The sequence below is a fragment of the Gopherus flavomarginatus genome, chromosome 2, assembly GCF_025201925.1.
Source record: "Gopherus flavomarginatus isolate rGopFla2 chromosome 2, rGopFla2.mat.asm, whole genome shotgun sequence".
In the NCBI taxonomy this organism is placed as follows: domain Eukaryota; kingdom Metazoa; phylum Chordata; order Testudines; family Testudinidae; genus Gopherus; species Gopherus flavomarginatus.
In genome coordinates this window covers 22,658,894-22,682,226 of record NC_066618.1, presented here as the reverse complement: position 1 = coordinate 22,682,226, position 23,333 = coordinate 22,658,894, and the positions used below count along the sequence as shown (strand labels likewise).

The following is a 23,333-nucleotide window of genomic DNA, read 5'->3' as shown; positions in this document are numbered from 1 at the left end:
AAATACTAACGTAAAAAGGATCATGCATTTGTGATGTCAGTTTAGACTGCCAAACTGGATGAGGCATTTTTATGTTAGTTCCTCCTCCTGTAGGCTATTTGTCTCTTCTTCACAGCTATATAGTTTACAACTGTTCTCTTTGACACCACTCCTTTGGGCAAAAGTCCTCCAGAATCTACTTCACTTCGAGAAAAGGAATTTTATATGATTATAGCAGGGTCTGGACAATGTTATCTTCCTGGTTCTGAGATCAGTAGATCAGTGCCAGGAAGTCTTGGATCCTTTCAAGTAATCCGACGTCTGCATTTGAGCTGGGAGGTGTGATTCCCAGCTCATGTAGACACACCTGCACTAGCTGTGCTCAAGCTAGCATGCTAAGAATAGCAGCATAGAATGGCATGGGCAGGAATTTGGGTTAGCCACCCAGGTAATATCCAGGAAGTCTGGGTGGGTACATACTCAGGCATCTAGCCTAAGCTGCTGTCCATGCTACCCTAGCTACAATGTTATTTTTAGCATGCCAGCTTGAGCAGAGCTAGTGTAGGTATGTCTACATGAGCTGGGAATAGTATCTCCCAGCTCAAATGTAGACATAGCCTTAGGGTCCAAGCCTTTGCCTTTAGTGCCCTTGGGGGATTTTCCTTGTGCTTTTCAACCCTTTGACTAGGCCCTAAAGGATAGATTCACAGAGACCTAACTCCTTTCATATTGCTAGTTCTCCCTTATTCTGAGTTGCTAAATTGCACGAAAAGACAGCTAAACTACATTAAATATTTTCCTAACATTAGTTTTATAGGTAAGCAATTGCTGTGGAGGTGTTATGTGATAGTAAATATGAGAGAGACAGTAGTTCCTGAGACACTCTATTAAGATGTAGTCACCTCGAGAAAGTTTGAGAATCCCTGACTGAAGGCTTTTAATTGCACTAAAATGCTCCCAAAGTGGAAATACTGTAACTGATCTATATTTTTATTCATTTTTTTTTTAGTTAATTCATTCTATTCAAATGCCTCTTGGAGAATTCATACACACAGTCCAGTGCTGGTGTTCATCTTGTCCAACAGTTCGCCATGGTGTACTCTCTACTCTCCTAGCTGCAGTAGTGGTTGAGATAAGTCACACACTGCGAAAGGTGAAGAGTTTAAATAATTTCTTGTACTTTTTGAATTTATTATACTAAAAGTTCAACCTTTAAACCAAAGCAATTCAAAAGAGGGCTAGCAGTGGTCAAGCTTGAATTGTACAGTAGTGCCCTTCCCTGGTTAATCTGAACCTCCATTGACTGTACATCAAAGGAAAGCCAGAGTTCCTTACCTGCTGAAGGAGGCGTTATGCAGCGATAAAATTGGCATTTTTGTAGGCTTAATAAAAAAGCTTTGGTAGTTATGCTGTTATGCCAAAAAAAAACCAAAAAAACACATTCAGGAGCTTGGCTGTCTCAGGTTGCAGTTCAACATGTTAAGAGATATCAGAGGAAAAGCATCTTCTCATGGTAGAGCAGACCATGCCAACTGCTATCTCATTATCTCTGGACAAGGGAGTGGTTCCTGCAACACCCTCTCAGCCAGATAATTACAAAAGCTCCCAGGATTTGCTCTGCTGCATAGTGGATTCACTTAAGACTCCTGTGGAGGTGGTGCAGAACAGTTCTTACACTCCTAAATATACTTCATAGTCCCAAGTCTGGTATTACCATTGAATGAAGCTTTATTGGCTCCAGCAAAGAACATCTGGCAGACACCATACACTGTACCAACCTCCAAAATGGCTGCAGTTGCTGTCTTCTGGCATCTCTATACCCATAATGTACTTTGCTGTTTGCTTACCACAGCAACTAGAAGACTCCATTAATCAAATTCTTAACTTTGTTGCACTAGGCGTAAAAATCAACAGAGATGCCTTCCTTGGGTGCCAATATAGAGAATAGACTTGAATAGGGGCAGAATTGAACTCCATGACAGCGAGGGCGTATCTGCCTAAGGACATGTTTGACATCACGGTAGTCCTCATCAACTAGTTCCAGACTCATGCAAAAACTACAGTGAGAGCTTGCCTATGTCTGGTTGGTCACAAGGCTTTCTGCACACATCATGCACCATTTGAGACTTCACTTTTGTTGCATGTTATGGTGGTTGAAGTTGTATACCTTCCAAACAGACACCACGTAGATATGATAGTGTGGGTCTCCTCTGAAATCCTCTCATCACTGTATTGGTGGAAAGATCCAGATCAGATGTGAAAAGGAGTACTGGTCTTCCTACCTCTTCCCACCAAGGCCTTTATTTACAGATGCCTCTCTACCTGGGGGAAGCTCACCTCTACCACCTTCAGGCCTGCAGTCTATGGATCTGTCAGGAAACTCGACTGCATAATTACTAGAGCGTAGGGCAATTTTTTGCACCTGTACAGCATTTCTACCAGTGATTCAAGGACTGACCATTCAAATTGTGACTGTCAACATGACAGCTATGTTTTATAGACTGAGAGGAACCCGATTGTCTCCTCTATGACAGGAGGGTATTCGAGTCTCCCTTACAGTGCTGCACTTTCCAGGACTGCAAAATGCTTCACCATGCCATATTAGTAGGCAATTCTAGATAGACCACAAGTGGACAATCAAGAATTCCATTATCTAAAACGTTTTGGATGACTGAAGGAAGTCAATCACTTATAGAGTTGTTTTCACAAAACTAATGGGAGAAAACATCTTTGTTTCAGGCTATGCTGCTATTAAAAAAAACAAGTTTGACTTAGTCTTTATGTTACTCAAAACCTGACACCAATAAGAGCTCATGCAGCAAACGAGGAAATCACCGTATCTTTGGTTATAAAAACTGTTTATCTAATGTTCTTGTTTCCCACGGGATGGGTCTCAACCCACTATTGTAGTTTGGGAAGGGTCTAGATCTGATGTGTGTGCCCTCCCCCCCTCACACACACACACCTGCTCTCGCTTACCCTGAACAGCAGGCAGCAGCATAGGAACTGGGATCTGGATGGCAGCACCATGGCAGAAGCACCTTCAATGCACGTACAGGCTGCCTCTGTGCTGCTGCTGCCTACCTACTTTTACTTCCCGTGGGTAGCAGGCAGCAGCATGGGAAGCAGGATCTGGGCTGGAGCCAGTAAGCAGACAGTCAGTAGCCTGATAACAATCATAGGCCTGCCCATGGCTGCAAGACAGGATAGGATTGGGAGAGCAAGAGCAGGCTTGGACTAAGAAGGGGAGAACAGATGACTGAAAGACTGAGAAGGGGAAGAAAGAGAGTTGCACCAGGTTGAGAGAGGGTGTAATAGTGGGTCCCTAAAAGAAACAAAATGCAATTGGTGGGTCACATTAGTACAAAGTTTGAGAACCGCTGATCTAATACATATACTTACAGAGTGGAAATTTTTATGTAATATCTTCCCTGTGGGTGAGCTGCCACCTTTATAAATATTGTGGCAGAGCTCTGACCCTGCTCCCGTGGGTCCTGCACTTCTAGGCGGTTTATGCTAGCCTAAGTGGCTCACTGTGACCCTCCACATAGCCCTTCTCTCTCTAGGGCCAGGGTTAGTCTACTGAGCCCTTTTCATCATAGGTCAGCAAGGAGATTGGTGGGAGAATTCCCACAGTCTCTGTTGTCCCTGGGAGCTTATTTCAGAACAGTTTAGCCTCCTGTCCTGACAGGGGCCTGACTTCCCCACCCAAGAGATGTTCCTATAGGGGTGGGTTGGGGGGAACCCGGGCCCGCCCTCTACTCCAGGTTCCGGCCCAGGGACCCTAATGGTAGCAGCTGTTGGCAGCCAACCTTTCACTGCGAGAGTTGCTACATTTCCCTGGGCCACTTCCCCACAGCAATCCTGCTTCTCCCTTCCTCTCCCTTACCTTAGGGCTCCCTTAACGATGGGTGTCTTCATTAACCAGCCCTTCAGCCGCACTTCCTCTCCTCTGGCTCCCCTCTGCCTGACTGGAGTGAGCCCTTTTTATAGTATCAGCGGGACCTTATTTAGAGTCGTGATATTAGTTATTTCCTTTAATGTAAATGCCAAATATCTGGTTAAAAGTTATTATCTTTCCAATCAAACTTTGCTTTATTTTTTGACACTACTGAGTTAAACTGTCAAGTACTTTTCTGAAATGAACTAGAAAAATACATTTAAATGTGTCTCCCTATAACATAAACATGCATTCAGTTAATGTAGCTACTCAAATCTTGTTTTTCTTAATTATTTTCCGTGTGCTTCTGTATTTATTTTGAATTTGAGCTGTCTTCTTTTTAGGCTTCAAATGCAGAAGAACTTGCACCACCAGAGTCCACTGCAGACCTTCCTCCACTTTCAGGCACTTTAATGGCAATGATAATTAAGTCAGTAAATGTGGTCAGGTAATCTTTGTCTGTTTAGTTTCCATAAGGTTTATTAATGTAAGTTATCAAACAAGCTTTTAATTCTTAAATTCAAGTTTGTGGAATTAGCCAGTGAATGCCTACATCATCTACTACATTTCCATGTAATATCTCATAATCCTTTACTTTTTTGGCGAGTTGATTGTTAGCTTTTTGCTTTTTCTGTTGTCCTTGTGTTAGAATCACATGACTATTCATTCTAGTATTTCCTTTCCTCATAATCACTCTTCTAAACGTACTTATTTCAAAACATATTTATAAATCTTAGTTCTTCCTATATGGAAGAGTTTAGATCAAATCAAAGTCTTTACCAGAAATAACGCCAGTCATATAACCTAGAACTAACATGCATGCTAAAACCCTACTGTAAAATACACACTGATGGCACTGTACAAATGGCATAAAGAAATTATTTAGTTGTTACTATATTAAGTGTTAAATATGTCTTGAAAGAGAGCTTGGTGTGCATTCCACAGCTTTCCCAAGTGACTTTTCTGTGGGACTTAAATTGGGATGCTAGTTATGTATTCTATCGCTATTTTAGTGGAGGTTAGTTGAGTCTGCTGCAGTTACAGCTGAATTTCAATTTTCATTTTATCACCCTTTTAATTTTTTTCATAACTTATTTTTCTTCAAGTGATTATCCACATGTGTTCCAATTCTGCTGTGCATGCATCCCAGATCAGAATCTTTTTGAATAGCAGTGTCAGGGACCATGCCATGCTCTGTACACAGTCCAATGCTTCATAGCTCAAGAGTCCAAAGGGCAGGGCAACCACAATCACCCTTCTGTCTTGCAATCACAGGTGGTAAGAGGAGACTGAAAACCACATCTCTGCCCACTGCACGATTTTGTTATCTCTAGTTAGTTTTTCCAATTATAGTTAGATTTATATAGTTTTAGTCTTTTGGCAAAAAAGAGAAAAGTCTTCAAGTCTGGGGGTGCCTTGGCCCCAGATGCCCCTGCACACGGTGGAATCAGTTTCTGGGATTCAAAGTCTCTCTCTCCTGTGAGACAGCTGTTCCCATCAGTGACATGCTAAGTGCCTCTTCTACCTCTCTGAGCAGAGAGGAAGGAAGTAGCATAAAGGCCATGGTATCTAGAGACTCATATCTCTTTCTCCAGCACACAACAGATCTAAGTTTAGAGGCAGTTTAAGTCCCACATTGGATCCCACTGATGCCTCTGTACTGAAGAGTCACCTCTTGAAGAAGCCATCCTTCTTTTGACCAGTATTGATGGCAGCCAAGCACTCATCCTGAAGCACTCAGAACCAAAACTTCTTCAGAACTTCTTGAAGCAACACCAAAGAACCTGGTGCAAGCTTCTGAGCTCCCAGCCCTAGTACCAACTGGTCCAAGGTTATAGGGATACATCATTCCCTACCCTCTTTCCCTGTCCCTTTCCAAGGATCTCTCTCACAAGATATTACTAAGAAAGGAAATGAACTCCCTTCTGCAACTCAGGTCTGGTATACACTGGGGGGGAGGGAGGGGGAAGGGGTGTGTGTGTGTGTTCTAAGATACTCAACTTCAGCTACTTGAATAACGTAGCTGAAGTCGACGTCCTTAGACCTACTCACCACGATGTCTTCGCTGCAGTGAGTTGACTGCTGCCGCTCCCGCCTCAACTCCGCCTGCTCCTCTTGCAGCGGGGAGTACAGGAGTCGACGGGAGAGCGCTCAAGGATCGATTTGTTGCGTCTAGACTAGATACGATAAATCAACCCCTGCTGGATCGATCACTGCCCACCAATCCGGCGAGTAGTGTAGACATACCCTCAGAGCAGTGGAGTTACCTGTGCAGTTCCAGAACAGGGAGTCTTCTTTTGTTACCTTATTTTTTATTTAGATCATAAACTCTTTGGGGGCAGGAACTGTCCCCTTGTTTTGTTTGTATAGCACCTAGCACAGTGGAGTCCATGACTAGTGCTCTAGGGTGCTATGATAATACAAATACAGTCCAAAACTTATTTAGGCATTATTAGAAATTGCTATATGATAGTGCGTCTGGATCCATCTAATCCAGGATACACTGATCAAGTCCCATTTCACCAGAGCTCAAGCAACCTCTGCTGTTTCTCTGAGTCATTCAAATATCTGAGATTTGTAGAGCACCATCTGGAGTTTGGTTCACACCATCATCAGCTTGTTTGACTTCCACAGCAAATGGCAGACAATTAAATTAGTTACAATTCCAGTTTATTTTAGAGCCAGTATTTTTACCTTTTAAGGACTTTTTTTTTTTCTGTCCGAATTTTTTTTCCTTTTCTGAATACATTGAAAAATCTTTATTTTTTGGTTACTGCTGCTCCTCTTCTCATATGAATTATTTCACCTAAATTCCCTTGTTCCATTCCTAGGCAGCCACCACTGTACAGAATACTTTGCTTCCTCTGAAACTATCAGCAGTGAAACTCCAGAGATCAGCCAGTTAACAATATTCTGTAAGAAGTACATTTGAGATTTCCACACTTAAACTGTGTTTTGGAGTCTCATGACTGATCCTAGATCATTGTTTCCCACATGATGGTTTGAAGAACTACCATTGTTGTGGAGGCCAACGAAAAGTCCTATTTATGTTTTTAAAGGAATGTGTTTCCCCATGTGCCTTTGATTTTCTTCTAGGTCATTTTTAAATGAATTAATGGAATGCATTGTCTGTGAAGAAATTGAAGGAATTATTAGTCTTACAGCTGCTGCATACATAGTTGTTATAATCAAAGGTCAGTCAAACTAATTTTGTCTCCAATGAAGGCTTTTGTCAGTAGTAGATTTTAGTCCAACTTAATTTTAAAATGTTACATTATTTTTCCAGTTAGCTGTGGAAATTCAGAAGTAGTAATTTTTATAGAATTAAAACGAAAAATGCAAAGTTGTAAGGGATGCTATTAGACATTGGATCTAAAACTTTGCGGGGTCTTTTTAAAAAAAAAAAAAAATCTTTATCTTCTAGGCTAACATGGTCCTCTTCCATATCCTGTTTTATAGGAATATAATAGCATTCACAAGCACGAATGTATACACTACACTTGGGTAATGAAATATTAGTAAATATATCGCCAGTTTTTAACAAACTGTTAATTTGTTATATAGATGCTACACAGGAATATGCAGACTTGTTTATTTTTTAACATATTATTTCAAATAGGTAAACACAAAGCTTCACTTGTTAAGGATATTGCACGTGCCCTTCAAAAGAAGCTGACGACATGCAGAGAAGTTGCCATGGAAGAATCTAGCAACTTTGAAAGGTAAATCTGCTGTACAGAAAAAAACCCACTGATTGAAAAAGGGATGCAAGATTCTTTGCTTGTTGGTGAAGAAGTTTATTGAAATCCATATGATACAGCAGTGGTTCTCAAACTGGGGTTGGGACCCCTGAGGGGGTCGCGAACTGTCAGCCTCCACCCAAACCCTGCTTCCTCTCCAGCATTTAAAATGGTGTTAAATATATAAAAAAGTGTTTTTAATTTATAAGGGGAGGGTTGCCCTCAGAGGCTTGCTATATGAAAGAGGTCACCAGTACAAAAGTTTGAGAACCACTGATATACAGGGATTAAAATAGGGCCAGAATGTTGCGGGCTATTGAGCGCAGTTAAGGAACTAAATTTCCTAGTTCAATTCCCCCTTTTCGATGGTAATTCTCTTTACATGTTTTGTTCTTTAAATTTAACTTTTACATCTTGTTCTATATACTGTAGAACCCACAATACTCCAATCTGCTTCCTTTTAAAGTCCCAATCTCACTAAGAACTGCACAGAGAAAAGCAAGCATTCTTTGTAACTTTGCTGTTTCATAGCATTAGAGCTGAGGGGTTTTCTCTGCATTGTGTGTATTAGCTAATATGGATATCTCTAGCTAAAAGTGTGTCCAGGGTCATAAACAATTATTTTAGTGCCTTACCACAGTCATAAGATTCTGCTTTTGGTGCAATTTCAGCTTTATAGGAGGCTGGCTTTAGACCAAATTAGCCTCTTCTGTTTCACAGGTTAAAAGTAAAAAATGCTAATTTTACAACAACTTACATTTTAACTTTGCATATGGTCTGAAACAAAAGTTCATAGTTTCATTAACATTAAAAATACTCTTATTTACTGCATTCAGATAGAAATAAAATGTAATATATTCAAAACCTCCACCTTGCCTAATTATAATCTCTTCAGAGTTCTCAGGATAACAAATATAAGTTATAGCCATTGATGACATGCATATATTTGTGGTATGGTTCCAACAATTTTTATTAGGAATTGGTGGGCAAATTGGACAGTTTCCTGTGATTGCAGCAGGGAGGCATTGATGCACATCTGTTTTGTGTCTTCTGGGTTTTTTTTAAAGCACATTGGTGGGAAAAGATGGTAAAAAAGAACCTAAGACAGCCTATGGAAGAAAATATGTAAAATGGAAATTAGGAATGCTAAAATGGAATTTGAAGAGCAAACAGCCACAACTAGTTCTTTAAAAAAGATATTTTTAAGATATTCGTAGAAGAGGGAATAAAGGGAACAATCAAAGAGGATAAAGTATGTTTCAGGGAAACTAAGCAATTTCTTTGTATCAGTTTTCATCCCTGAAAATGTGGAGGATGGAGAAGGACCTACTGTTTTCTGGGGTTTTTTTGGTTTTTTTGGTTTTTTTAAAATAAGAAAATAAGGTGTCAAAGGAGGTGGTGCTGGAATAATCTGATACATTAAAAAGCCAACCAGTCACTAAGACCTGATCATATACACTCTCTAAAATTCTGACAGAATTTAAGAATGAAGTAACTGAGCTACTAACAGAGAATGCGATCATTCATTTAAATCCGCTGCTATCCCAGAGAATTGAACGGTAGCAAATGTATCTTTCTTCTCAAAATGTGCCCCGTGTTTCTGGAAATTACAGACCAGCAAGCCTTACTTTTTGTATTGGTGAAATGATGATGGTAATAGAATTATAAAATACCTAAATGATCATTGTTATGATAGGGACAAACCAGTATGGTTTCTGCAAAGGAAAATGGTGCCTCACTAATCTTACAGTATGCCAACAAAATAAGGAGAACTAGTTGATATAAATCATGTGGACTTTCAAAAAGTGTATGATAGAAGCTCAGATTCCGTAGTTAGTTCTTGTAGTTCTGGGGCAATAGGCAAACTTCTATAATGGAAACAACAGAAGAGTAGGAATAATAGGCATGAGTAGCAGACAGTACTTACTTGGTCTACTTAATCCTTCTCTATACACATGCATGCTATGGATTATTTGAAAGTTTATTACGTCTACTTTAAGATGAAGTATGATGTGCAGCTGTTACCACAGAAATGGGGATAAACAATGTCACCATCAACACGTTAAAATGGCCACTTTGAAATATTTACATTTGTTTCTGTTAGTTTAATGACACCCTGTATTTCGAGACATAAAATGGAATTTCTTTGACTTCAGAGCATCACAATAACAATCTAAAGGGTAAAACAATATCTGATAAACTTGTACAGTTATCATTGAAATGTAATAGCACTGGTGACATTTCTAGTGACCATCATTATAATGATATCTAGAGAGAGTGCATGAGTTAACAAATATTCATTGTGCTGGCATGTGATGAGTTCTGTGCAGGGAATATTGTTCTAACTACAGACAGTTGATTGTGCAATGATCTCTACTGGTGCAGGCACAAATAAGGTCTCGTAGAAGCTCAGGTGCCATTGGGCCCTTCAAGAACACAGAAATAGCTCATCGTCCACATTTTTCTATCCATGTCGCAATGGTGATCTAATATTTGATTTACCTATGTGTGAAAGCATCTAAACCTTTGCTTGCCCAGAAGGTTTTTTGACACGCATTTCAAAACTATCCTTACACAGTGGGAGTTTGGCCAGTGGCTCATCTTTTTTGATGGATAGATTAAGGCACAAGCAATTCAGATTTCTGAGTCTCCTTTTCTTTCTCACTCTGGTCATACAGCATTGCTACCAGCTTCTTTGCTGCAAACATTGCAGCTTGTCCATTGTTCTCTCCCAATTTAGCAAGCTCTCTGAAGTGGTAAGCTCTTTGTGTTCACAACATTAATCACAGATATTTTTGTAATACCAAATAGGGATGACACAATCCCATCCTATTAATACATGTACAGCAGGAAATATGTTTCAGAAGTCAGGAGTGAATGTGCCAGAAATTGCATGCACAGGTATGAAGCAACGCCTGTCATTTGTGCTGGTAATGGTACCTGTTCAATCTAGATGTTGTTTGTTCCATTTTTGGAAAGTATACCTCTACCTCAATATAACGCTGTCCTCGGGAGCCAAAAAATCTTACCGTGTTATAGGTGAAACTGCGTTATATTGAACTTGCTTTGATCCACCGGAGTGCGGAGACATGGAGCACTGCTTTACCGTGTTATATCTGAATTCGTGTTATATCAGGTCGCATTATATCAAGGTAGAGGTGTAGTGAACAACAAGGACCAAAAACATGTGCATCAAGGGACGAATTACTATAATTCCTTTTGCATCAAGAGACCAAAAGCCATATTGGCACATATAGCATGCAGAAGCATCCTTGTGTCCATTTTCTCTTGCGTTACTAGACAAGTCTTGGACTTTTTCATCTCGTCTGCTGGTAATGGACTTTGCTACTTCACCATTGCAAAAGCTTCCAGCAAGAAGGAGTATTTGTGCTGTGCTCCTCCATTCTTATGTGCATTTCAAACCATTTGTTCACAGAAGAATTTTACAAGTGACTGCTTGTTGGATGCCACATACAGAAACTTCTTTCATGGAGGCAGAGGGCATCCACCAATCACTTGGTATTTCTTGCATCCAACCTTAGATCTTGTCTGATGCTGTCTCTTTGCAGTTTTCACAGAGTTGCTGTTGTCATATTTGATTATAGAATTAGCTTTGTCAAATCCTTTTAGGACCTGTCTTAAGTAGTCAGCAGTCAGTTCACTGAATGTGTGGAATTTGGCGCTAGCCATCATTTGTATGCCAGTCATGACATCTCTGATGTACACTATGGTTTCTCTTTTTTTGAATTATCTTAGCTCATAGATTCTTTCAACTTCAGCTTCTAGATGATGCCCTAATTCAGCTTTGTCTGTTCTTCTCATTGTTCCATCACCATGGAAGGGGGACATAGGTCCAGGACATATTGGATGACTAAGAACAGTTGTAACTGAAACATCATCTCTGTATCTTGCTACGGACAAGGCCCTGCGGAAAACAATTTCTGGACTGATAACTACTCTGATTTGTCCCTCCCTTGCCAGATTTAAATTTGGTCATCTTGGCCATGTCAACAAATGTTTTGATGCCAGATTTCTAGACTGGACTGAAGAAGCTATGTGTTCCATCATAATCAAGTGCACCTCTCAAAAATCTCCCCATTTTGCTTTACCAACATCTGCTGTTTTCAGTGGAGACTCTTGTACATCTGATGTTACATGCAGTCCAGTAGATAAGTTGATAAGCACCTCTGGATGTGATTCCAGGTCAGATGAGTTTGTCATATTGTTGATGACATGGTTGGTAAGAGCTATAACATGCACTTCATCCCTTTTCAGTGCAGAGGCAAGGACTTGTTTGTGGACTTTGTATTCATTACTTTTTTTTAGGCCATCTCTCTCTCTCTCTCTCTCTCTCTCTCTCACACTCATATTTTGCGTATTCATAATATTAAGCTGTCATCTCTAACAGTAATATTGACCTGTGCATAAGTATCACTGATTGAAATATTTTAGAAACCAGCTTTTTAAAACACTAGTATTGCATGCATAGGCAGTTACAAATTAAAATGTTCTACCAGGCATACTAGATGCAACACTGTATGTACAAAAAGTTAGATAGTGAAGCATTACATTAGGAATTTACATACATGTATATCTAGCCACTATGCAGTACAAACTATGGGCATGCAATTTATTGCTACAGCTTTCGGTGTTAGACTGATCTGGTCAGCAAATTTTAATTGAAAATACATAACACTGTGGTCACTTGTGAGGTACTTTGCATATTTTTATTTGTCAATGTGAAACATTTCATGTTATATTGCAAAATCTTATTTGCTATTTTTGTCACATACTCAACGGCTTCATTTTTTAAAAAGAAATATTTGCCTATGCAAAACCAATACAGATCTTTTAATACATTGCCATTTGGAAGCTTTGACCAATAAACACCACATTAAGATATTGAATTTGACTGCAGTTTTTACTGTTTATCAGTCATGTTGCAGTGATTCTGCAAAAAATGACACTTTCTCATTTTGGGTACCATTGTTTCATATCACTGACAGGCTTATGGCACCACTTGACAGTACCACATCATTCATTCATTCATTCATTCATTCATTCATTTAAACATACATAAATTAAGTTTTCAAATGATATGTGGGTGTTGTGTATAGGGTGGCTACATTAAATTCCAAAAAATGGCCCTTTTTGAAGAATTGCCACACATCTATTAAATGGTCAATTTTTATCATGCTTGAAAGGTGGTTAACACCAGGGTTCCATAAAGTTCTATATTAGCACCAATGTTAAATTTAGTAATGATCTGGAAAAGGGAGTGAGCAGTTCATTTAGTCAAAACTGCAGAAAACACTGGGGAATTACAGTGAAACTAACAAAGTTAGATAAATAGGCAACACGGTTATAGATGATATTCAGAATGGATACATGTAAAGTAATACACATTCAAAGGAATAATATGAACAACTCACGCATTTCTGCATTGTAAATTAACTATAACATGCAGGAAAGTGGTCTGGGTTTCTTTGGACAGCTTTATGAACATCAACTCTGCCAATGAACAACTGCAGTCAAAAAGTAAACAGAACATTAGGATGCATGACAGAATGGAAAACACTATAAAAATTAAATGACAAAAAATGGCACATCCTCAACTAGAATACTGTTTTCAGTTCTGGTAATGTTTTTTCCAAAAACAAACACACCTAAATAAATAAATGAAATAAATAGCAAGCATGGGAAAACATTCATATGAAGAGAATTAAAAGATTAGGATTATTTAGAGAGACAGATGGAGTGACATGATCTGGTACACCAAATTATATGTGGTAAGGAGACTGTCCTGTTTATACTTTTGTTGTTTGTTTTTTTTTCTTTATAATGTACAAACAGGGGAACATATAACGAATTTCAAAGGCAGAGATTTTAATTGTGATACAAAGAAATACTTTTTCACAAAACACAGTTATACTGTGACGAGTTCCACATGCTATCATTGAGAGCTTAACAGAATTTAAGAAAAGATTAAATATTGGTAAAGATAGTAAGAACATCCACAACTTCCTTAGATAGGATATATTTTTTTTTTTTAATAAAGAATTTAGAAGGATTTACAAACCTGTGTTTCAGGGCATAATCCACTAACTGCAAAAGGGTTAGGAAGAAATTTACCAATGGGCTGGTCATATTCCATAATTGCCCGCTTCTATTGGCTGGTTCTTGCACCATCCTTAAAAGGTTTTGGTACTGGCTGCTATCAGAAAGGATGCTGGATGATAATGGACCACTAGTCTCATTGTGTACTGTAATGACTCAAATGCAATTATATTTTGATTGCAACATGCCTTAAGAACATAAGAATGGCCAAACTGGGTCAGACAAAAGGTTCATCCAGCCCAGTATCCTGTCTACTGACAGTGGCCAATGCCAGGTGCCCCAAGGGGAGTGAACCTAACAGGTAATGATCTAGTGATCTCTCTTCTGCCATCCATCTCCATCCTCTGACAAATAGAGGCTAGGGACACCATTCCTTACCCATCCTGGCTAATAGCCATTAATGGACTTAACCTCCATGAATTTATCTAGTTCTCTTTTAAACCCTGTTACAGTTCTAGTCTTCACAGCCTCCTCAGGCAAGGAGTTCCACAGGATGACTGTGTGCTGTGTGAAGAACTTCCTTTTATTTGTTTTAAACCTGCTGCCCATTAATTTCATTTGGTGGCCCCTAGTTCTTATATTATGGGAACAAGTAAATAACTTTTCTTCTTCGAGTGCTTGCTCATATCGATTCCAGTTAGGTGTGCGCGTGCTGCGTGCACGTTCGTCGGAAGATTTTTTTCCTAGCAACACTCAGTGGGTCGGCTGGGTTGCCCCCTGGAGTGGCGCCGTTATGGCGCTAGATATATAACCCTGCCGACCCAACGGCCCCTCAGTTCCTTCTTACTGCCTGTGTCGGTCGTTGGAACAGTGGAGCGTGGCTTAGCTGATCTCCACTTCCCTAGTCTACTCGTCGTTCTTTACTAATATTTGTGTATATAGTTCCAGTTTTACAGTTTTAGTTAGTTTTAGTCATTTGTATATATAGTTAGTGTATATAGTTGCGAGGGGATCAGGGATTAGCCCCTTCCTCACACCCGGTACCGGGGCCCATGCTCAGGTCACTGGGATTCAAACCGTGCTTGGCGTGCCAAAAGCCGATGCCAATGGGAGATCCCCACAACTCCTGCCTTAGGTCCCTCAGGGAATCCCATCTCCCTGACAAGTGCCGGATCTGTAAGGCCTTTAAGCTGAGGACGAAAAAGGAGCAGGACTTTCGTCTCAAACAGCTCCTAATGGAGGCAGCTCTTAGTCCAACGCCCTCGGCACCGAGTGCTGAACAGTCTACATCAGGGAGAAGCGCTCTTTCGGCTCCAGATCGCCCCGGTACCGCAAAGGCCCCCCGGCACCGACCGTTGCCTGCACCAGTGTCAGCTCGGCACCGCTCCCTGTCCCCGCGGGTCAGGAAGCAGCATAAGGCTCCTGCTGCTTTGGTGCCGTCCGCACCACAGTCGGAGCACCCGCCTAAGTTGGATCACCCGGCACCAACACCTGCTGCGGCACAGCTAGCTTCAGCACTGTCGATTCCGGTCCCGCAAGGGCTGTTGAGTCCAGTGCCTGAAAGCTACCCGGCTCACGCTTTGGTCGAGGTCACTGTCCCGTCTACCCTGGAGATGTTTTCCACAGCGAGGGATTTAATTGCAATGACGGAGACTGCACTGCCTCAACCTCCGGCACCGCCGGTGCAGGTCATTCAATCTATTAGCAAGCCTGCCCAGCTGAGGCTGCCCTCCTTCGGCACCGCTGAGAGGCACCGATCAAGATCTCGGCCCTGACACCGCTCGCAGTCCCGGCACCGCTCTCCACTGCGGTACCGGTCGCACTCGCAGCACCGCTCAGCGTCCCGTTCGCCTGCCCGGTACTCCCGGTACCGATCCAGCTCCCGGCACTGCACATCTCGCATCCATTCCAGGCGAAGAGCTTCGAGATCCCGGTTGACCTCCCGGCACTGATACAGTCGTAGGTCCTGGTCTTGTTCCCAGTACCTTTACAGCTCACGGTACCGCTCTCCAATGCCATCCCGAGAAAGACCAACTACAGACGTGGCTCCTTCTCAGGGTTTCTCAGCACTTTCTTGGCTGTCGAGACATATCTTGGTATCATCTCATGCTGGCAGCGCTTCCTATGCACAGGACCATGACTCGGATGTGCCCAGCCGCGTGTTCCAGGAGAGCCAAGGCCACGAGCAAGGCCCCCATCAGTGGTCATTCTGGACACCTTGGGTGTACCGCCAAGCCCAAGGTGCTCCCCCAGAGGCACCACGATCCGTGCTATTGGAACACCGGGTGCCAGAGGTGACCGTAAGCCGCCTCCCTCTTGCGGGTACGGATGAGGCTTCCGTTCCACTGGCAGACACTCAGGCCCCACCTGAGCCTGGCCCCACCCAAGGACAAGAGCCGCCGCAGGACCCTCTTGTCCCTGGCCTCTCCTCTTCCTCCTCTCCAGACGAGGCGGTGGCGGGGACATCCTCCTCCGGCCCTCCCCCAGTTGACCTGAGGGCTCGTCAGGACCTTCTAAGATGGGTGGCTCAGAACATGAATCGTCAGGTGGAGGAGGTCGCGGAAATAGAGGACCCAGTTGTGGACGTTTTATGAGCTGACACCCCCACAAGAGTGGCCCTGCCTTTTATTCGTACTATTCAGGTGAACGCCAATACCATTTGGCAATCCCCAGCCTCCATCCCGCCCGCAGCCAGGGGAGTAGAGCAGAAGTACATGGTACCCTCTAAAGGGTACAAGTATCTGTGCGTACACCCTGCTCCCTAGTCGTACAATCGGTTAACAAAAGGGGGCTCCATGGCCAGCAAGCTCCTGCTCCAAACCTAAGGAGGCTAGGCGCATGGACTTATTGGGCCGCAAAGTATACTCTGCTGGAGGCCTCCAACTTAGGGCGGCAAACCAGCAAGCCCTACTCAGTCGCTACAACTACAACACATGGGCGGCAATGGGGAAATTCACGGAACTAGTTCCCCAAGACTCACGCCAGGAGTTTGCAGCCCTCTTGGAGGAAGGAAAGAAGGTGGCAAGATCCTCTCTCCAAGCCTCACTGGACGCAGCTGACTCAGTAGCCAGGACTCTGGCTTCAGGAGTGGCCATGAGGAGAATATCATGGCTTCAGGTGTCAGGCCTTCCACCTGAGTTACAGCAAATGCTACGAGACTTGCCCTTTGAAGGCCAAGGGCTGTTTTCCGAAAAGACTTACCCTAGGCTGCAAAGCCTAAAGGACAACAGAGTAATCATGCGCTCGCTGGGAATGCACACCCCGGTGACCCAAAGCAGGTCCTTCCATCCTCAGCCTCACTGCGCTTACCCCCCGCCTAGGCCGCAAAAGGACTTTGGCAGAAGGCGCGGCCGGGGGAATCGCAGAAGGCAGTTTGGGCCCCAAGGGGGTCAAAATCAGGGCCCCTCCAAACCACCTCCAGGACCCAAACCGAACTTTTGAAGAGACGCCCGAGGACGGCGCACCAGTTGCTTCCCAGGATCCTCTTCCACCCTTCTACAACCACCTCTCCCATTTCCTCTCCGCGTGGTCCCAGCTAACATTGGATCATTGGGTCCTACACACGGTGGAAATTGGGTACCACCTCCAGTTTATTTCGCCCCCGCCCTTCCACCCCCACCCTCGTCCCTCTTCAGGGACCCTTCTCACAAGCAATTCCTCTTACAAGAAGTACGGACGCTCCTCACCATGGGAGCTATAGAGGAGGTACCGAAAGACTTGAGGGGCAAGGGTTTTTATTTCCGCTACTTCCTAATCCCCAAGGCAAAGGGAGGTCTAAGACCAATCCTAGACCTGCGAGGACTCAACAAGTTCATGATAAAGTTGAAGTTCCGCATGGTATCCCTAGGGACCATTATCCCGTCATTGGATCCTGGAGACTGGTATGCCACCCTCGATATGAAGGACGCATATTTCCACATCGCAATTTACCCACCACACAGACGGTACCTCTGTTTTGTTGTCAACCATCAACATTTTCAATTTACGGTCCTTCCATTCGGCCTTTCTGCGGCCCCACGAGTATTCACAAAATGCATGGCTGTAGTCACCGCCACCCTCCGTCGTCGTCGGGTGCACGTCTTCCCATATCTCGACGATTGGCTCATTCAAGGGACCTCCGAGACGCAAGTGAGGCGTCATGTGGGCATCGTCAAAAGATCTCTTCAGGCAACTAGGCCCTATGATCAATATAGAGAAGTCCACTCTCGTTCCCACACAGAGAATAGACTTCATTGGGGCAATCCTGGACTCCAGTCTCACCAGAGCCTGCCTACCACAGCCTCGTTTTCAGGCGATAGTAACAATTATTCAAGGCCGCCAAAACTTCCCGACAACCTCGGCTTGCACTTGTCTCGGCCTCCTAGGCCACATGGCTGCCTGCACCTTCGTGACCAAACATGCCAGGCTACGTCTCCGTCCACTTCAAACTTGGCTAACCTCGGTATACTGATCGGGCAAAGACAGCCTGGACACGATCCTCATGATTCCCATGAGCATCCGAGGCTCCCTGGACTGGTGACTGACTCCCACCCTGGTCTGTGCAGGGATGCCATTCCACCCACCTCAACCTTTGATGGCCCTAACCACGGACGCGTCATCTCTGGGTTGGAGTGCCCACCTCAACGGTCTCTGCACTCAAGGCCTTTGGTCTGTTCAAGAACTAACCTTACACATCAATGTGCGAGAGCTGAGGGCGGTTCGCCTCGCGTGCCAGATGTTTCAAGAGCGTCTCCAAGGCCGTTGTGTCTCAGTGTTCATGGACAACACAACGGCCATGTTTTAAATAAACAAGCAGGGTGGAGCACGCTCCTTCCTCCTTTGTCAGGAAGCCATTCAGCTCTAGGACTTTTGCATAGCCCACTTGAGCGATCTGGTAGCGTCCTTTTCTCACAGGAGTTCAGAGCACACTGGCGGATCACCTCAGCAGATCCTTCCTGTCTCATGAGTGGTCGATTCGTCCGGATGTTATCCATTCTGTTTTCTGGAAGTGGGGCTTTCCCTACATAGACCTCTGTGCCTCTCACAAGAATTGGAAGTGCCACATGTTCTGCTCCTTCCAGGGTCGCTCCCTGGGCTCCTTCTCAGACGCATTGCTGATACCGTGGATGAACCATCTTTTCTATGCCTTTCCACCGTTCCCGCTGGTCCACAGAGTCCTGCTCAAGCTCTGCAGAGACAGGGCCCACCTGATCATATTCGCTCCAGCCTGGTCGAGGCAGCTCTGGTACACCATGTTGTTCGACCTGTCAGTGGCCAACCCAATTCCCCTACCACTCTGCCCGGATCTCATAACCCAGGACTACAGCAGACTTCACCACCCAGACCTAGTCTCTTCACCTCACACCATGGTTGCTGCGTGGTTAAGCCAGTCCGAGTTATGTTGCTCTGCCTCGGTACAACACATACTCCTGGGTAGTAGGAAACCTTCCACTAGGTTGATATATCTGGCCAAGTGGAAGCGTTTCTCCTGCTGGTGCACTTAGCGTAACGCTGTTCCCACCCAGGTAACAGTTCCTACTGTCTTGGACTACCTCTTGTCCCTGAAACAACACGGCCTAGTGGTTTCTTCAATAAAGGTGCATTTGGCGGCCATCTCTGCCTTCCACCCAGGGGAGAGTGGCTGTTCGGTCTTCTCTCACCCCATGGTTTCGAGGTTCCTCAAGGACTTGGAACGTTTGTACCCACAAGTCCGACACCCCGCCCCAACTTGGGACCTCAGTCTAGTTTTAGCCAAGCTTATGGGTGCTCCCTTCGAACCGCTAGCCACCTGCTCGCTGCTGTACCTGTCCTGGAAGACAGCATTCCTCGTAGCCATTACATCGGCAAGACGAGTCTCAGAACTTCAAGCCCTCACTGTGGACCCCCAGTATACGGTGTTTCACAGGGACAAGGTACAGTTGCGACCACACCCAGCCTTCCTCCCTGAAGTGGTATCGGCTTTCCATATCAGTCAAGACATCTTCTTCCTGAAGCTGCACTCATCGTGCCGGGAACAGCAGCTGCACGCCTTAGACATCCGTAGGGCTCTCACCTTTTTATATTGATTGAACAAAGCCCTTTCGGAAGACGCCCCAACTCTTCGTTGCGGTGGCAGAACAAATGAAAGGCTTACCTGTCTCCTCCCAGAGGATTTCATCTTGGGTGACATCGTGTATCCGTATCTGCTATGACTTGGCTCATGTTCTGATGAGCCACCTTACTGCCCATTCTACTAGGGCTCAAGCTTCATCTGCCGCCTTCCTGGCTCATGTACCCATCCAGGAGATATGTCATGCAGCTACCTGGTCCTCGGTTTACACCTTTGCGTCACAGTACGCATTGGTACAACAGTCCAGGGATGACGCGACATTTGGCTCAGCAGTTCTACATTCTGCGACATCTCACTCCAACCCCACCACCTAGGTAAGGCTTGGGAGTCACCTAATTGGAATCGATATGAGCAAGCACTTCGGGGGAAAAAAAGACAGTTACTCACCTTTGTAACTGTTGTTCTTCTAGATGTGTTGCTCATATCCATTCCAAACCCACCCTCCTTCCCCCTGTCAGAGTAGCCGGCAAGAAGGAACTGAGGGGCCATTGGGTCAGCAGGGATCTAGCGCCATAACTGTGCCACTCCAGGGGGCGACCCAGCCGACCCACCGAGTGTTGCTAGTGTAAAAATCTTCCGACGAACGTGCATGCGGTGCGCGCACACCTAATTGGAATGGATATGAGCAACACATCTCAAAGAACAACAGTTACAAAGGTGAGTAACTGTCTTTTCCTTATTCACTTTCTCCATACCATTTCTCTGCGTTATTTTGGTAAACAGCAGTTTTCTTTTAATTATTACATCTTTCTCATTCTATTTGGCCAGAGGAAAACTTTTAGTTAAAATTGTCTGCAAATTAGTCCACAGCTAATATGGTCAGATAACGTACTAATTTATATCTGCTAACATCAACTATAATAAATTTACTCTTCTTAAAGCTTAATTTGTTACTTTTTACATCTGTTTACATTATTTTAAAATGTCAGCCCTTTGGGAATTACAGCAACTCCTCGCTTAACGTTGTTTCAAAGTTACGTCACTGCTCCATTAGGGAACATACTCTTTTAAAGTTGTGCAATGCTCCCATATAACATCATTTGTCTGACTTTACAAGGGAGCATTGCACAAGTTCCTCTTCTCCGCCTCCTCCCCCTCCCTGCCACGGGGGCCTGGCCTGCAGCTCTAAAACCCCTTTCAGAATGTGGCCCTGCGAGCACGGGCCGGAGGACTCAGGAGGAGCAGGGGCAGCCATGCAGCCAGCAGCCGGAGAGAAGTGGCCCTTCTTCGAGTGGTTGTTCATGTCCATTCAAAGTAGGTGTGCACGCCAGCCGGAAGATTTTCCCTTAGCAGTGTACATAGGGTCAGCCCTGGCACCCCCTGGAGTGGCGCCACTACGGCGCCCTATAAAGGGGCCTGCCTACCCTCCACCCCCTCAGTTCCTTCTTACCGCCGGTGACGGCTCGTTGGAACTTCTCTTGCGCATAGCAAGTTAGCAGTGTTCTATCCTTGTGTATAGTTCATGTATATAGTTATGTTATAGTTAGTTTACTTAGGTCATTGTATATAGTTCTTGGTAGTTTTCATCACCCGCTGGGGCATGCCCAGGTCCCTCAGGTTTAAACTCTGCAAAGACTGCTGGAAATTCATGCCCAAGAGTGACCCGCACTCTGTTTGGGTGAGGTGCCTCGGAGAGAGCCACCAAAAGGACCGGTGCTCTATCTGCAGAGGCTTCCGCCCGAGAACTCTCAAACACAGAGCTCAAAGACTGAGTCCTCCTGATGGAGGCTGCCCTGCAGCCACCCTCGGACCTGGAACCGGCTGAGGCGGTGCCCAGCACATCTTCCTCGGTGCGGAGCACCCCGGCACCAGGACTTAGGGCCCAGCCCAAGTCGTCTAAAACCCAGCATCGGATGGAGTCGGGTCATAGGAAGTCGGTCTCAGTGCGGCACCACTCACCATCGCCCGCTAAGAAGAGAAAGCCGGTGAGGGAACGGTCACCCCACCAGGACCCGAGGCCGACGCCATCCACGAGTGCAAGTGGACAGGCTGGGCTACAGCCCTCGGCTGCTCTGTCAACTCCCGCACCGCAGAGAGGGCGGTCGAGTCCAGACCGGCCTAGATCCCCGGACCTCAGCAGAGACTTGCACCTCCCTTCTACACCGGAGGCGTTCGAGGTGGCCTCAGACTTGATGGGACTCCCAGCGCCAGCCTCCCCACACCATAGGGAGTTGCCTACTGTGGCCTGTCCCCCAGTACAATCGAGGGGCAAGGCAGCCATGCTGTCGCCTCCCTCCCCGCACCGCCCCGCTAAGGCGGCACCGAACCAGATAAGAGGCTCCCTGCCACCTCAGCATCGCTCTCCACCGGCACCAGGTGCTGCTGCTGCTGCTCCCCCCAGGTCCTCGTACTCAGACTTCAGACTCAGAGGCAGACTCCTACCGCTCCAGCCGGTCACGGAGCAGGAGATCAGTTTCGGGGGTGAGCCACCAGCGTTACCCACAGTGGCAGCAGCAATGGCATCCGCTCTCGCAGTGGCCGTTTATGACCCCCTGGGCCTACCACCAGTTGGTAGGCCAGGCATTTGGTTCTCGATCAAGGTTGGCCTCGGTCTCCTCAGCGTCGGTGGCCCCGGCGCAGCTGCCTCCGGCACCGTCGCCAGGCAGGGGTGTGCCATATCAAAGTTCAGCACCCCCTAGCCGATCAGCGGCACTGGCAGCAGCTACAGTTTGGGCTCAGCAGGCACCGCCCGATACGCCAAGCTGCTCACTGGCGACCCCGGTACTGGTCACAGTGCCACATTTAGAATTGGAACCAGCTCTGCAACCACAGTACCGTGTGCTGCAGGACTCCGAAGCACTGCAAGCACCAGAGGAAGGGCTGATCCATGTAATTTCCTCGTCTTCCTCCCCAGACGAAGCAGTCTGGGGCATGGCTGCGGCACCGGCCCTGGAGGACACTCAAATCCTCCAACAACTGCTCCAGCGAGCAGCTCAGAGCCTCGCAATCCAAGCTGAGGAAATCGAGGTGGACGCGGACCCTGTAATAGACATCCTGGCTTCCTCAGGGCCATCCAGGGTGGCTCTCCTGCTGATAAAGACTATAGCGGATACGTCCCGCATCTTATGGCAAACGCCAGCCTCACTGGCCCCTACTGCCAAGAGAATGGAGTGGTGCTATTTTGTCCCCCCCTAAAGGGCATGAACACTTGTACACCCACCACCCCCAGACTCCCTGGTGGTGGATGCAGCCAACCAACGTGAGCATCAAGGGTTTCAGGGGGTCAACACCAAAGAGCAGGGAAGCTAAAAGACTCGAACTCTTTGGCGGAAAAGTGTACTCCACGGCAGGCCTACAACTCCGCATTGCCAACCAACAGGCAATTGTAAGCCGATCTGGTCATAACACATGTTCAGCCATGTTGAAGTTTACGGAGCTCCTTCCCCAGGACTCGAGGTCAGAGTTTTCGACCCTGGTGGAGGAGGGGAAGCTGATCTCCCGAGCCTCTTTCCAAGCTGCCCTAGATGCGTCGGATTCAGCCTCGTGCACCCTAGCCACGGGCCTGGTCATGCGGCGGAGAGCCTGGCTC

At 45.4% G+C, this 23,333-nt stretch overlaps 1 protein-coding gene across 1 annotated transcript in view; it reads left to right on the top strand.

The window, feature by feature from the left end:
- Positions 1–23,333, top strand: part of NCAPG2 (non-SMC condensin II complex subunit G2) — a 141,900-nt gene that overhangs the window by 111,656 nt on the left and 6,911 nt on the right. The window contains exons 24-27 of the mRNA XM_050942218.1: positions 989–1,132; positions 4,264–4,367; positions 7,016–7,113; positions 7,539–7,641. Coding sequence (XP_050798175.1) covers positions 989–1,132; positions 4,264–4,367; positions 7,016–7,113; positions 7,539–7,641 — 449 coding nt within the window. The remainder of the gene's footprint in view (positions 1–988; positions 1,133–4,263; positions 4,368–7,015; positions 7,114–7,538; positions 7,642–23,333) is intronic.